Source organism: Loxodonta africana, chromosome 18 (assembly GCF_030014295.1).
Source record: "Loxodonta africana isolate mLoxAfr1 chromosome 18, mLoxAfr1.hap2, whole genome shotgun sequence".
In the NCBI taxonomy this organism is placed as follows: Eukaryota; Metazoa; Chordata; class Mammalia; order Proboscidea; family Elephantidae; genus Loxodonta; species Loxodonta africana.
Window position 1 is genome coordinate 9352286 of NC_087359.1, and position 17076 is coordinate 9369361.

The window sequence follows — 17076 nt, forward strand, 5'->3', positions numbered from 1 at the left end:
GGTCAGACCTTACAAGTTAGAAGGACTCTGTCCCGTGGATTGACTGCCTATGCCCCAGCCACCCAGAAATGGGCCACACAAGTCAGAAGAACTGTGTCCTTCCAACTGCCAAATAGGCAGACATCAGCCCCTGGTGGCTCCTACTGCCCCCTGTGGGTTCAGTAATTTACTGGAAGGACTCACAGTACTCAAAGAAGGGGCTGTACACGCTATAACAACTTTAATGTAACCACAAAAGGGTACAGACAAAGACATGAGGTCTGGGTGAGTTCCTGCACCAGGCCACCATGTCCTAATGGGCACGCCACTCTCCCACGTGCATTGAGGTCTTTCAGCAACCAGAAAGCCTCAGCACTTCCATGTTTGAAGCCTTTTATTGACTTCAGTGCTTAGTCATGATTGGAATCTCATTGCATAGTCATGATCAATTGAATCATTACATATGCATGATTGAATTATGCCCCTTCCCTTCCTGAGGTTAGTTGACAGGAGCGGTCTTTGTGACCCCCGCTCATTTGCACACATTTGAGTGGTGCCTGGAGTTTTAGATTGGAATCCTGGTGGTGCAGTAGTTTAAGAGCTCGGCTGTTAACCAGAAGGTGGGCAGTTTGAATCCACCAGCTGCTCTTTGGAAACCCTGTGGGGCAGCTCTGCTCAGTCCTGTAGGGTCTCTGTGAGTTATAATTGACTCAACAGCAACAGGTTTGGTGTTTTTTTGGTTTGGCATTTTAGAAGACAGACACCTGATTGCTGGCGAATTCCAAGGCTATCCTTCAGGAACCGAAGACAAAGGGCCAAATCAAGTTCTCTGTTTCACACCTCTCATTCTGAAAATGCAGAATTCAGTAGTGGTTCTTTTCACTTGTGTTTGTTGTCAAGAAAGCCTTTCTTATCCTTTGTTGGTTCCTGGGCGTGTGAGGAATAGAGGAACCTTCCTTAACCCAGGTGCATTTTTTAGGGTCCAAACTCTAGTGCCCAATCACAGATCTGCTTGTAATTTTCCTCATCTCTTTGTTGCCAACTCAGGTCAGGCTGGTTTTGAATTGTACCATTTCTTCTCTCCTTTTCTTTCTATAGCTATGAACCCCCAGAAAAGAAGTTTGTTTTTTTTCCCTAGCACTTCTCATTTTTTCCTTAATATTTATTGATGCTATGATTTTGAGTTAGAACACAGGTAGAATGTCCAGTCTTGTCTTTGCTTCCTACATATAGTCTTTCTTTATTGTTTAAACTTACAACCAAGAAGTTTAATGTTAGAATACATATCTGGTTAGTAGAAGCACAGTAAATCCAGAATTGGATTTGAAGAAGGTGCCCCCGAACGTCAGCATTGCTGGGCCTCTGCCGTCAGCAGACCACTGAAAGGAGTACAGTCGAGAAGAGCCAGTGGGTATGACCTACAGAGTCAACCCCCGACAAAAGTAAGATTGTTACCTGGTGATGGTATAACACAAAGGCCAGCCTGTTTTCTTAGAAGGCAAATAGCTAAAAGAAATGACAAAGAAGAAAGAAAATGAGGGAAGGCAGTGACAAAGATTGGTGGTGGTAATACTATGTTAATCATTAGCCATATTGATCAGGGTTTTTAGTTGTAGAAAACAACCCACTTAGTTTAAGTAGCAAGAGACTTCTTCAGAGTCTTGGGTAATTTATAGAATTTCTGGGAGAGATAGAAAACCAGGCTTTCTTCTGTCAAGAGAAAATCAAAATAACAGGCCTGTTCTAGAGAAGAGACCCCCATCAGTCTCAGTGCCCAGGAAGCTAAGCAGCAGATGGTATAACATTCCGTTATGACTACTCTGGAAAAACCAGCTGCGTCCTGCCGTGGAGGAGGGATGCATAGCTTCACTTCACAGGGCTTGCTTTCGCCATACACACTTGTATTTGTTTGCTTGGTAGAAGGGTGGAATCATGTAATATCCTAGCTGTAAGAGTTGGAATGTAGTTTTTAGATTTTCAACTTCTGGTGTATAGGAGGGGCCCTGGTGGTGCAGTGGTTAAGAGCTCAGCCTCCATCCAAAGGTCAGCAGTTCACATCCACCAGTTGCTACTCGGAAACCCTATGGGGCAGTTCTTCTCTGACCTATAGGGTTACTGTGAGTTGGAATCCACTTGACAGCAGTGGGTTTGGTTTTTTGGTTAGTGGTGGTGCACCAGTTAAGAGGTCAGGCTGCTGACGAAAGAGGTAGGCAGTTCCAGTCCACCAGCAGCTCCTTGAAAACCCTAGGGGCAGTTCTACTCTGTTCTGTAGGGTTGCTATGAGTCACAATCGACTGGACAGCAGTGGGTTGGTTGGTTGGTTGGTTATAGGAAGTTTACACTAAAAGGAGATTAGCATGGTAGTCTGAGGCTATGTGCACATTAACCCAAATGTTGAATAATTGAATAGCATACATGTATTTTAAGAAAGCAGAGAATTGCACAGAACATTTTAAAAGACTTTACATTAAAGAAATACATTAAAATGCAAAAATTCTAACTAACCTTTATCTATTTAGAAAGAGCTTTCTAAAGCGTGTTATTTCCCAAGGGTTTTAGACAACTGTTTACTGAACAGAGAAATAAAAATAGTAATTATTTCATTGTCCACCAAAGATGGCAGTCTAATTGCAAGCAATATCACATAGATAGAAGCTAACTTAGTTCTTTATTATAATATACAAATGATTTTAGAGGAAACCTAATGGCAGCAAAAACATTACCCAATATACTCACATAATATAACAGGACCAAGCACATCTTACGTGTAAGACTGCAAATTTACAATGGTAGGACAAACTGGGTTACTGAGTAAAAATTAACCTAATCAGCTAGAGGAGAGCCCAACAAGTAAAAGACCTAGAAAATCAAAGAATCCTCTTTGATAGGGAGGACTAGCAGATAGCTGCCTGCTGTAGGCATTTGAGCTGGCGTGTATGGTGGTGACAATCAGAATTTGAAGTGGATTTCTCTTTCTGCTCAGGAATAGTCACTGCCTGTTTATCATACTGTCCAGTCCAGGTGATGCTGTTGGGTACTGTCACTCCTGCTGCTACACCTGAGGTTTGCCTTATCTTGGTCCCTGGGCCCTTGATGGCTGTCTTCTAAAGTCAGACAGTTCCTTCCTTCCCGTCATTCCTTCATTTTTCTTCCCAGCACTTCTGCCATCGCTTTGCTTCACCGTGTGTATTGAATTGGTTGCACCTGTGTGGCTCTGTGCTGTTGGAGGAGGTCACACACCTGTGGTGGCAGGCAGCGCTGCCTCGCCTCCCCATGTCACTGGGCTGGTTTCAGACTGCCCCTCTGCTCCCTCAGCCCCTGTGCTCCTTCTGCCTCATGACTCTCAGCAGATTGCTGTGCTTCCAGCTTCACTGAGAAAACAGACTGGCAGGAACGAGCCCTTAGTCTGCTCCTCTTAGCCCCCACCTTATCAGTGTCTTTAGTTTATCCATCCTTATCTCACACTTTGAGTCAAAAGAAGAAGATGCTTCTCCCACTTATAACTTTTCTTCTAGTTTTCCTAGAAACTTTATCAATTAACTTCCTTCTCTTTTCCTTTTTTTAAAATGTTCTTTTCAATGTAATAAAAAAAAATGTAATACTGTACTTGAAATATACAGTGTATGAAAAATATCACCATGGTTTGATCAACTGAATGATGAGAGTTTTAGTAGCGAACAAGTCTGACTTTGAAAACCTAAATATTAAAGTTACTGTAACTTAAAAGGAAACCCTGATGGCGTAGTGGTTAAGTGGTACAGCTGCTAACCAAAAGGTCGGCAGTTCGAATCCGCCAGGCGCTCCTTGAAAACTCTATGGGGCAGTTCTACTCTGGCCTATAAGGTCGCTATGAGTCAGAATCGACTCGACGGCATTGGGTTTGGTTTTATTTTTGGTTGGTAACTTAAAAATTGATTTACTTGTAGCACTCTCTACCAACTCACCTGTGGCTCTGGGCATGTCTTTTAATCTCTCTATGACTCAATCTCCTTTTTTTATAAAATGATGTGGTTGGCCTAAGTTATCTCAAAAGTCCTCGTTCCATATAATTTCATTTTCACCTACACACATTTTACGAGGAAGAGTATGACAGATCTCCTTACCTCATTCCCCCCTGCATACTTTGTGTTTGGAAAAGAACCTAGACAGAATAGTTTGCAAGCAGAAACCGTCAAGTTATGGAAGCACCACTAGAGTCAGCTTTATGACGTGGAAAGAACCCAAGATAAACCTCAGCTTTCCTATCTATCAGTAGGGTTATTAACACCTTCTTTGCAGAGTGGTTGTTACAATAATGAGTAAAGGCTCACAGCCACTTTTAGGAAAAAAAAAGTTACTCCTGAGTTAATTCTGACTCATGGTGACCAGATCCTGTGTGTGTCAGAGAGGTCCACAGGGTTTTCAGGGCCTGATTTTTTGGATGTAGATCACCGGACCTTTCTTCTGAGGTACCTTTGGGTGGACTTGAACCTGTAAGCTTTTAGTTAGCAGCCAAGCATGTTAACCATTTGTACCGCCCACATACTCCAACTTTCAGATAGCACCAACTGTATAAAAGCACTTTATGTGTCTTAATCTTTAGAACAGCTCAGGCACAAAGAACTTAAGTGACTTCCCAGGGTCACACATCTGATAAGTGACAGAGTCAGGACGGAAACCAGATAATCTGGCTCTGGGATCCATGAGGTTAACCATTGCACAACACAGCCTCACACGATGATTTAAATGAAGTAATGGCTGTAGTGGAGGCAGTGGTGGTGGTGATGATGACAGTGTGTATCTGCGCATGCCTTGTTACCAGTGAGGAAACAAGAGGAGAAGAGGAAATGTGTTAGCAGTGAATACTCGTTAATTTTCCACTTTACCAGACATGCTCAGAGAGAAACTTTTTGGATGGGAGAAAACCTAAATGTCCATACGGCTTTTATATTAGCAAATATGATACATTTCTTTTGTTTCTTTTCAAAAGTAAATAATTTGTAGGAAGCCATCTAAGTATTTGAGAGAGTAAACATGTTAAGACGGTCAAAGAATGCCTTAAGATCACTGAACAAAGATGAAGATTTTATGTCTACAAAGAACTTGGCTAGGTTTGTTTTACTCTCTTAACTAGAAGAGTACTCCATTGTTTATGGACATTCACATTTGGCTTGTAATGAGTGACCGCCCTGCTGACGTCAGAAGGTGCTAAGAAAGCAATGCTAAGGTCATTCGTCACCATTATCAAATGGTAATGTATCTGTCAAATTAAGCTTCATTATAAATTCATCACCATGTATAAAATTTTGTTTCTCACTTCTCTTCAGGAGTTGTTTCTCTTTTGCAAAGCAGAAATAAATGTTCTTAAATAATCTTAACTAAGTTCAGATTAATTTATTAGTTTGGTGCTGATAATATTGCAAAAATACCCGCTAACTGTTGAAACCTTGTGTGCTAGCCACTATATTAAGGATTTTAAAGGACTACAGCATACCGTCATGAGATAGTAACATTTCCCTCCATTTTATAAATGACAACCCATAACCGTTGCTGTCCAGTGGATTCCGACTCCTAGTGACCCTATAGGACAGAGTGCAGGTGCCCCCCAGGGTTTCCCAGGAGCGCCTGGTGGATAGGACTGGAATTCAGAGAGGTAATTTAATTGCTGACGTTTACACCGTTGACACAGCTGGGATTGGAAACCAAGTCTTTCTGCGCTGTTGTGATTCTTTGACTTTAACTTAAAATTGCTCAGATTTCTGGCTCAAGGAGCTGTTGTGCCAAACAGCCTCAGTTCAAGGGGGATAAAGGAGGAAAAAATATAAAGTTAGGCTTTTGAGAGGGATTGCATACATAAACTAAACCAGAATCATATGATCCAAAATAATTTTAATACAGTGAAATAGATTGAGAGACGAATAGGAGATCCAAAGGGAGCCATGTTCTTATTAGTCCAGAAATCCTACTAGGAACCAATCAAGAATTGACTGTAGACCTAATTGTTTATTCAGCTGTCTTCAGTTTGCCATGTGTCATATATATTTGGATTTGTGTTCTTATGCTTTAATTCTTCTTTCTTAGCCTTACACCTGAAATAATTAGTACACCTTCCTCCCCAGAAGAAGAGGATAAGTCAATACTTAATGCAGTTGTTCTTATTGATGAATCAGTGCCAACAACAAAAATTCAAATCAGATTAGCAGATGGGAGTCGTTTGATACAAAGATTCAATATTACCCACAGGTAAGCTGCTTAATCAGCCAAGTGTATAGTTCACTCTTGTATACCTGGTTACTTATCTAAATTGAAACTGTATGTGACTTGAGTAATGAACAATATGAAATTCTTCTAAAGTAAGTTTTTAACAGAAGAAAAACCTTTAAAATGATATAGCTGTGTGTATGAACTGGAATATTTGCTACTTAAACGACCCCTGTAAACCATCCAGAAACCCTAGTGGCACAGTGGTAAGCGCGGCTGCCGCCAGCGAAAGCACTGGCAGTTTGAATCGTCCAGGCAGCCCTGCTCTGTCGCGTAGGGTCGCTACGAGTCGGAATCAGCTCGACAGCCCCGAGCTGGGGTTTGGTTTATAAACCATCCAAATGCTGATGCAAATTCAGATACCATGCAAAAGCAAAGCAAATGTGCAAGGGCTGCGGTTTGGCGCTGTTGCTAGAACAGTATGCATCTTTGCATACTTCTGGTATTTAACAAGGAAGAATTACATATGCCATGGATTTACTTCAATACAGTGAAACTTGATTTGGACTTTTTACATTTAAAAATTATAATTCTGATTGGAATTAATTTCTCGTTACACCAAACTCTTCATGATAGAAATGTGGTATAAATAAATTTAACTGCTGTTGTCAGATATTTTAAATAAATACTTTTAAATGTACTGTTAACATCTGTGTATACATCGGCATTTGTTGTACTAAGATAATATTTTTATTTGTTGAAGTTAGACTCCTGTAGGATACATTTATCATTTTGGTTGAGTTTACCATGTGTGTGTGAAGACATTTTTTAATTAGTCTCATGGTTTACCCTGACCATAGTTGGAGACTCACCTTGTCACCAGCTGATCCAAGTGACCACAATTTTACTGGGTCATGTTCTGGTAACATAGTTCATAGTCAGAATCACGTTCAGTGTAATTACACTTAATTTTATATGTAATTTACCTGAAGATTTTCTCTACAGTAAAAATAAATATAAGACAAAGGCCAGGTAAAACCTTCCTCATGGTTTACTTAAAACTGCAATAAGTCTATCCATTAAAGTTACTGTAAATTAAAGTTAGAACACTTTTAAATGAGAGAACTTTGTCATTTTTATTATTTAATTTTAACTAAAAGCATAAATGTCAATAGGGCTCTTGTATCAAATTATTTTTATTTTATTTATTCAGGATCCTGGATGTCCGAGACTTTATCATACAGTCCCGTCCTGAATTTGCAGCTCTTGACTTTATTCTTGCGACTTCATTTCCAAACAAAGAGCTGACAGATGGAAGTCTGACATTGCAAGAAGCAGATGTTCTTAACACCGTGATACTCCAGCAGCTGAAGTAACCTTGCTCCTGTCCATACAGCGGCATGTCGGAATACATAACGTGCCATATTAATACGGAACAACTTCCAGCGTAAAAACAGCCAAATTATTACTTTTACAGATAAATTTCAGTTTTATTCTTATCCTCTCTTCCAGCCTAAGTGTAAGTGAATCCAAATTAGGGCTAGGTCTTCAGATTAAGTAGGTTTGAGTTTTTAGTAGGGCTGGCTTATGTTGATGACTTTTAAATATCCAGGCAAACTAATTTATTACATACGTGGTGTTAAATGTAACAGTATTGTTTGTAGAGAAGTAAAAACTCCTTTTTGATAGATGCACTTGATAAAATTTGCACTAAAGTTTCTTGGTGCTGCATTGAGCAATAGCCATTAAGAAATCTTGATCGATAAGCTAAGTTTTTTTTTTTTTTATATTATAGAGTCTGTATTCTGATTTGAAATAGTTGGATCATACAGTAATTATTTCTCCTATTAAGATTTTATGTATACTTTTTACTTATTGATTTTAGCTATATTACTAGCATCAAAATATATAGTTAGACTTTGTAGTTTATAGAATTATTGGCATCATAAGCTAGGAACAAAAAGATAAAGGTCAGCAGTTCTTAAGATATGTTAAGTAGCACTTCAAAATAGTCTGCAATCTCCAAGAGCCAGCATTGTTCATATTCGTTTGTTCATTAAACGCATTTTTATAGGGAACCCACTATGTATATTAAAGATGTTCTGAATGGCTCAATCCAGAATATATTCCCAAGAAGGTAAATTCTGTCTCACAGGTTGGATCTAAAGAATTACCAGCATAATGCATTTCATTTGAAGGCAAGTATGTCCTGGCTGAGATAGTGTATATCAGGAATGATAGACTCCTTCTTATTCCCAGATACCATTTTATCTTTGGTAACCACTCCTGGTCAGTTCCAATTGTTGCTGTAACAATTACCACGAATTTAGTGGCTTAAAACAACACAAATTTATTACAGTTCTGTAAGTTACAGGTCACACTGGGCTAAAATTGAGTGTCAGCAGGGCTTGCCTTCCTTTCTGGAGAACAGGGAGAATTACTCCATTGCCTTTTTCAGCTTCTAGAGGTCTCCAGCATTCCTTGATTTGTGGTCCTTTCTTCCATCGTCAGAACCAGCAATGTCACGTCTCTGTTGACTCTTCTCTGTCGTCACATGTCTCTGACAATATCCAGGAAAGTTTCTCTGCTTTTAAGGACTCACGTTACTAGAATGGTCCCATCTGAATAATCCAGGATAATCTCCCATTTTAAGGTTCCTAGCAACCTTAATCGTGTCTGCAAAGTCCTTCTTGTCATGTAAGGTAACACTACAGTTTGTGAAGACTATGGCTTGAATACCTTGGGGAGTTAATTATTCTGCCTACACAATTGCTTCCTAGCCCCAAAGATTCACCCCATTCAGAGGTACCCAAAAGTCTCATCCTGTTACAGCCTCAACCCAAAGTTCAGAATCTCCTGAATCTCCCCAGCTTGAAAGTCCTAAAGCCCATCATCAAAGCAGTTACAGACGGGCCTCTGAGTGTGATCAATCCTGGGGCATGATTTCTGTCCATCTGTACACCTGGGAAACTAGAAGACAAGTTATCTGCTCCCAAATACAGTTTGGGGACAGGCATACAAAAATGGTTTAGACATTCCCTTTCAAAAGGGGAGCAAATCGAATGAAAAAAGGAGCCCCCTAGTCCCAGCACTTCTGAAATCCATCTAAGCAAACTCTGTTAGGCTTCAAGGTCTATAATTATTTTCTGGGCTCCTGGCTCTGCCCTCTGGGCTTGTGCCATGGTAAGGATCAGCATGAATCTAATCCTCAACATGCAAAGATTAATCCATTCCCTACATTCCCACTTCTCCATCCTCATTGCCAGCCACTCCCCACAGCACTCTTTGACCCTAGCCACCTGGAGCTTGGTCAGAGCTCACAGTTAAAAAAGGACGCCGTATAAGCAGATGCCAGCCACAAGTTTGGGGAGTCCACACGACATTCCAAGCTTTTGACCTGCTGGCCACAAATGCAGGGCTGGTTTGCCACTATCCGTTCAAGATGCCAGCCAGAAGCTCAGGAGTCCACATGACACCCTTACTCTCTGGCCTGCTGGCTCCCACTGCTCTTTTATGTTTGGTAATTCTCTGGAACAACTCAGAATTCACAGAGTATTCAGTACAACTGCAGATTTATTATAGCCAAAAACGGTGCACATGAAGAGACTTAAGGTCTGGAATGGTTTCCAGTGTGAAACATCCATGTCCCAAGGGACACATTACTCTCCTGAGAGCCGATTTTTCATCAACCAGGAAGCTCTCTGAGCCTTAGTGTTCAAGGCTTTTATTAACCAGTTCTGCATGATAGGCTTAATCATGCCTCTGGAGCCTGGTTGATATCGGTCTCCCAGATGAGTCTCTTCTGGCCTCACCAGCCCCCACTTGCCAGCACAAGTTCTCACACGTGGCCTGGAAATCACAGGCCAAGGCATCCTATTCAAGGGTTATTTCTCTGGAGCCAAGGAAAAAGGACACCTTACTTAGGATAAAACTAGGTCCTTTACTCCACAGCTTATAACTCCTCCTTGGAGTTATGCTTCCTTTTTCATGAAAGGTAGCACCCATTTGCATATGAGTGGTTGTATCAGCCTGTTTCCTGCCTGTAGAGTTTTGGGCCTCCAAAAAAACTTTCATTTTCCGCTCTGTCCCTTTGAGTTTAAGATGGCTGTGTTTTTGCTGGTATAAAATTCCCAACAGCCTGTAGTTCCCATGTGTATGTCGAAGGGATTCACTCAGATAAAAGGCTTTCCTATAGGTTTATAGATATTCCTATAGGATTCCTATGAGTTGGAATCGACTTGACGGCACTGGCTTGGGTTATAGATATTTCCTAGATAGTCGCGTCTCTTATTTTTGACTTCTGATATGGCTACAGGAATCTATGCGTCACACCCCATTTTCTTCACAAAGCCTTTTGTATGACTGAATACTCTGACCTTTTGATCTTCCTGAGGTATTAGCAAAAGATCATTCAACTTTCGCTCTTTTGGCTTGTTGGCTTTTGCTCTATAACATGCTTGCCTGACGATGAATCACTTTTTAGTGTCTTTGCCATTTGTATAGGCCAAGAATATCCCAAACCACCAATTCCCAGTTCCTTTGTAACAGTTCTTCTCTCAATTTATATACTCCCTCTTGCTTTTGACTATAATCAGCAAGAAGAAACCAGGCCACACCTTCATTTTGTTTGGAAATCTCAATATCCAACTTTATTGCTTAGAATTTCTGCTTTCCACATAACTACAGGACAGAATTGAGTCATGTTTTCTGCCACAATGTTACAAGGATTCCCTTCCCTCCAGTGCCCAATAACATGCTCCTCATTTCCTTCTGAGCCTTCACCAGCAGTGCCTTTAATGTCCATATTTCTATTAATAGTCTGTTCACAATGATACAGGTTTTCTCTGGTGATTTAGGTTTTCTCCACCATGCTCCTCTTGTTCTTGAGTCCTCACTAGCAGAGCTTTTATCATCCAAGACAATCTTGGCTTTTTTTGTCATGCTCTTCAGAATTCTTCCAGCCTCAACACACTGCCAAATTCCAAAGCCACTTCTGCATTTTTAGGTGTTTGTTGGAGTAGCACCCCATTTCCCGTGTCTAGAAAGGTATTTTATACCTATGTACTGCCAGTTAACTTCAGTGTTGTAATAGGAGGCCTGGAGTTCATGTTTCCCTGCTGCACTGGTTATTTCAGAGAGGTAAATTTACCTGTGCTGGGGTTTTAATACTGGGAGTGCTGCTGGAACTGCCATACGATAGAAGTGGTAATCTCCCCACTGCGGGGGAAACTGCTCCTCGGTGTCTTAACAGAGCAAGATCAGTCCTCAGTCTTCCCTCAGGAATATGTGAAGTCTTCTTCCTTTCCACTTCCTGAAAACAATATATAATAGTCCCAGCTCAGGAAGACGACCAACGAGGAGCTGCATTTCACAGGCACAAAATCATCTTCCTGAAGAAATGATTGATTGAAAGAAATGATCATTTTAAATAAAAAGCCATTGCTGTGTTTTGGATTAACCGAGCAGGAAAAAAGAAAAAATTTAAGCAAACCCTTCCTGTCACATTGAAATTATACTCTTGAAGCTTCAGTTCATCAGTTAGGTGCAGCACCTGTAGATGGACATACAAAAAGAGCTGCCACTTCTGTAGATGACAGTCTTCCAAAACACAGAGACGTGCGTCAGGAGAGAGAGAAACAGCCGGGAGGAAGGAGCCCGACTCTCACACGTGCTGTGTAGTGGTGTTGCTTTGTTGAGAGTCATTTTCCTGAATTCTTGCTACTGCTGCAGTGTACGTGATTTTTAAATTTTGCAGTGATCTCCAAAAAAATAATCACAATGAGCAGTTAGACTACCTGTGTGATGTCAGTTATTTTGCATGATTATGTAATCAGAGCATATGTGCACTTTACCAATAAAGAATGTTTCCACTGAAACATTGAAATTGTCAAAATTCCCATGGTTTGCAGTTTTATTTGAGTGGCTGGATAGATCGTTTTGAACATGAGTAGCATTTCCTATGGCTTAATTTCCTGAGGTTCCCCTTTCTGAGGAGCAGGAAAGGGTTGAACCAAGTTGTAGCTACGTTATCTCAATGTTTCTGTTTTCTTAAAACCAAAGCCGTTGCCATTGAGTCCCTTCGTACTCATAGCGACCCTATAGGACAGAGTAGAACTGTCCCTTACGGTTTCCAAGGAGTGGCTGGTGGAATTGAACTGCTGTCCTTTTGGTCAGCAGCCCAGGTCTTAACCACTATACCACCATGGCTCTGTTTTCTTTCTTACCCAAAGTGAAAATGTGCAGGTGTTTCTTCCTTTTTACCACAGCACATTCCTGAAAACCTTGTCACAGCGTGTGTTGTAAATAAAGTAAATCATGTTTTCCCCGTTAAGGTTTGTGTCCCTGATCTGTGATGAAAATTATATATGGCTAACATCATAAAGGTTAAGAGTTTCTGTAATCCTCTTTACAACTTTTAAAGATGTTCTAACTCCAATTAAATGGTTTATGAAAGGAACCCCAATGTATATGTACAGCAATGTGTTTTATGTGTGTGTTTCTATATAACACAAAAGTGGCATGTCTGACCTAGAAGTAATATGCTGGTTTGATCCACTTAGTTTACAATTTTGCCTCTTTAGAATTTATAGCTATAACCTAGATCTCTTAAGAGACATAATAATAAGCCATCTCAGAAAGTTTGAACTTGATAGCTTCCTTCCTTGTAGATGTTTCTCTATGAAGCAGAGACATTTAGAATCATTCTAGGGATGTGCAACCTTAGAACTTCCTGAGTGCTGTGGTTGGTTTCTTATGGCTTGGTTGGCATAATTCCCAGTACAGCTACTCAAGTGAATATTAGGGGGAAAGGCCACTAGTAAGTCACTGCTTTGGTGATTTATATCACAAGCACTTGCTTTTTTTGGAAAGCCTGATGATTACCAGCTCATTAGCATGGACTTAGAAGCATCACGTAATTATCAACAAAGTACTTTTTATACTGGGTTATCATTGAAGTATATGTGTTAATTAGGCAACACCCAAACAAGTTAAAGGTGTGAGGGAGCTGCTCCCCCGATAAAATTACCCTTTCTGCCCTTAGTCTGCCTTATTCAGTTTACCTTGGCTTGTTAAAAAAAAAAAAAAAACCCGTTGGTGTCATGTCTGACTCATAGCAACCCTATATGACAGAGTAAAACTGTCCCATAGAGTGTCCAAGGAGTGCCTGGTGGATTTGAACTGCCGACCTCTTGGTTAGCAGCTGTAGCACTTAACCACTATGCCACCAGGGTTTTCCTAGTACTATTTAAATTTTTTTTTAAATGGTGTGCAATTAGTGTAGATTTCCTACTCGAGAATTCCCTGCTGAGAATTTGCATTTCTAACAAGTTCCCAGGCAATGCTAATACTGCTGGTGGAGAAGAGCAGTGGTTCTCAAAATTTATTATAGATAAGAATCACCTGGGAGACAATGCTAGGAGCCCTAATACATGGCATAAACAGAATACAAAACATTACTTACAATGAACAAACACCAGAAGAGAAACTAGGTAACTGGGAGCTCCTAAAAATCAAACACTTAAATGCTCATCAAAGGAATTCATCAAAAGAGTAAAACGACAACCTACAGACTGGGAAAAAATCTCTGGCTACGACAAATCTGATGAGTGTCTAATCTCTAAAATCTACAAACCCAGTGCCCAGTGCCGTCGCTACAAAACCTAAACCACAAAAAGACAACCTAATTTAAAAATGGGCAAAGAATATGAACTGGCACTTCACCAAAGAAGGCATTCAGGTGGCTAATAGATACATGAGGAAATGCTAACGATCATTAGCCATGAGGGAAATGCAGATCAAAACCACAAAGAGATACCATCACACCCAAACAAGGCTAGCGTTAATCCAAAAAACACAAAATAATTGTTGGGGAGGTTGTGGAGAGACTGAAACACTTACACACTGCTGGTGGGAATGTAAAATGGTACAACCACTTTGGAAATCGATTTGGTGCTTTCTCAAAAAGCTAGAAATAGAACTACCATAGGATCCAGCAGTCCCACTCCTTGGAGTATGTCGTAGAGAAATAAGAGCCTTTACAGGAACAGATATTCATTGCAGCACTGTTTACAATAGCAAAAAGATGAAAACAGCGAAGGTGTCCATCAATGGATGAATGGATAAATTATGGTATATTCACATAATGGAGTACTATGCAACGATAAAGAACAATGATGAAACATAACATGGATGAATCTGGAAGGCATGCTGAGTGAAATTAGTCGCAAAAGGCCAAATATTGTATGAAACCACTATTATAAGAACTCAAGAAAATGTTTAAACATAGAAGAAATTCTTTGATGGTTACAAGGGTGGAGAGGGAGAGAGGGATATTCACTAACTAGATAGTAGGCAAGAATTATTTTAGGTGAAGGGAAGGACAACACACAATACAGGGGAAGTCAGTACAACTTTACTAAACCAAAAGCTAAGAAGTTTCCTGAATACTACCAAACACTTCGAGGGACAGAGTAGCAGGGATGGGGGTCTGGGGACCATGAATTCAGGGGACATTTAGGTCAAGTGGCATAACAAAGTATGTTAAGAAAACATTCTGCTTCCCACTTTGGTAAGTGGCGTCTGGGGTCTTAAAAGCTAACAAGCGGCCATCTAAGATGCATCAATTGGCCTCAACCCACCTGGAGCAAAGGAGAATGAAGAACACCAAGGACACAAGGAAAATATGAGCTCAAGAGACAGAAAGGACCACATAAAACAGAGACTATCAGCCTGAGACCCGAAGAACTAGGTGGTGCCTGGCTACCGCCAATGACTGCCCTGACAGGGAACACACAGAGAATCCCTGATGGAGCAGGAGAAAAGTGGGAGGCAGAACTCAAGTTCTAGTAAAAAGACAACACTTAATGGTCTGCCTGAGACTGGAGGGACTCCAGAGGACATGGTCCCTGGACTCTCTGTTAGCCCAAAACAAACCATTCCCAAAGCCAACCCTTCAGACAAAGATTAGACTGGACTGTAAGACAGAAAATGATACTGGTGAGGAGTGTGCTTCTTAGTTCAAGTAGACACATGAGACTACGTGGGCAGCTCCTGTCTGGAGGTGAGATTAGAAGGCAGAGGGGGACAGGAGGTGGTTGAATGGACACGGGAAATGCAGGGTAGAGAGGAGGAGTGTGCTGTCACATTATAGGGTGAGCAACTAGGGTCACATAACAACAGTAAATTGTTTTTAAGTTTTTGTATGAGAAACTGACTTGAATTGTAAATTCACTTAAAGTGCAGTAAAAAAAAAAAAAAAAAGAATCCCCTGAGGATCTTGTTAAAATGTGGATTCTGATTCAGTATATCTGGGGTGGAAATGCAAATTCTCAGCAGAGGTTCAAACCCGAATGAACCAGTTCAAAGCCCTGATTTCAACATAATCATACTTAAGACAATGACTTTCCTCACCTTAATTTTGGGACTAGAAAGTATTTAAAATGAGCATATGGCCTTTTTATTTTATGCCTTTGCATTGATTCTGTGTGTGTGTGTTTTCCTTACCTACATAGTGTGCCTCTCAATGTATGTTTTAAAGCATTGTTTACTATAAGGTTTAAGGCCCTACACTCGTGGTTTCCGTATTTTACATTTTCCCGATTTTAGTCTTTGTGGAAAAGGTTTGTTTCTTCTAACATTAACGGGTTTTATTGTTTTTGTCCTAGGATCAAAAAAAAAGGTCCTAGGATCAAGAATGATACAAATTACAATTTTTAGTTTCATTTCAGAATATATGTTGATTAAAAAGTAACAACTAGAAATAGTGCAGATATTCAAAACATCAATAAGCTTGAAAGAGAATATAAGTAGTGCCTGCTCCTAGTGGCTTGGGGTTTTTAACTGGGGCTGGGTTCCTCTTCTGAGCATAGGAGCTAGGAGGAGGAAGTAACTCTTACAGAAAGAAACGTTCATCCTTTCCACAAATCGGAGTCAAATTGAACATTCCACTCCATTATCTCTTTTCTTTGGTGGTGGGTAAGGTGGTCATTTTTCTTAATGTTATAAAATTACATGCACCTGCCATGTGTTAAAAAAAAAAAAAAATTTTTTTGTTTTTTTTGTTTTGGTTTTTTTTGCTCATAAAACACAGGTAACATCAAGGCTAGGGTTTTTACCCCTCCTTTAACGGCTATTGTTTGCTTTATAATGTGAGTAGATGTTAAGTGTTTTAACTATTGTGTACGTAGGTATTCTGTGGCAACTTTAATTTTACACATGTTAATATTAAGCATGTTTAATTCATTTACAATAAGAGGCACATATCTTAGAGATAACCACTGGGGTTTAACATTTTTGGAGGGCCTGCTAAGAGCTGAGTCCTGTGTTTGGCCGGCAGCATGTTACTTAAGGTAAATGTCACCCTGGTTACAGCTTGCATTCTGACCTCAGCAATTTCTGACCTCTGTAACTTCTTCAGAGTGCCCTTCCCTGGCCCTTCAATCAGTCATCCCCTGTTTCTCTCAGTCTCTTTCCCCATTTACCATAGCATTAGCCATACCTAATATTTCTTTGTCCATTTGTTTGACTCTTGTCCCTGACTGCTAACACTGTCCACTCCTATTCCCTCAGACACAGAATGTGAGTTCCACACGAGCAGGGACTTTGTCTTATCCACTACTGTACCCTAGAGACTTCATTATCTTACAGGTAGGAGTCATTCAGTAAAAGTTTAATAACAGATGAGTGATGGAACCCTGTGGGCACTGGAATATGTAAGCAGTAATGTTTTAAGAATGAGAGATGAAGAAAGTGCCAACAGAGTTTATACTGGTTTTTGAAAAGATGGTACATTTGGTTTGTGTTTTAAAGGAAGGGGGAAAAAAGATGTTCTAGAAGAAAGGGCATCCTTGTTTGATTTCTGGGAATGAACCCTTCCAGCCAGTTGGCCATGGTAGAATTGGGATTATAGAGAACTAA

The 17076-nt window shown here is 40.3% G+C and overlaps 1 protein-coding gene across 3 annotated transcripts in view; it reads left to right on the forward strand.

The window, feature by feature from the left end:
* UBXN2B (UBX domain protein 2B) overlaps positions 1-15449 on the forward strand; it is a 44942-nt gene extending 29493 nt beyond the window's left edge. For 2 of the 3 annotated variants that reach the window (XM_003419996.4, XM_023538850.2), the window contains 2 exons: positions 6040-6201; positions 7373-15449. In XM_003419996.4, the coding sequence (XP_003420044.1) occupies positions 6040-6201; positions 7373-7535 (325 nt within the window). In that variant the 3' untranslated portion in view covers positions 7536-15449. The remainder of the gene's footprint in view (positions 1-6039; positions 6202-7372) is intronic. The other variant, XM_064270427.1, reaches the window with a different exon arrangement.
* The last annotated feature ends 1627 nt before the right edge of the window (positions 15450-17076 follow it).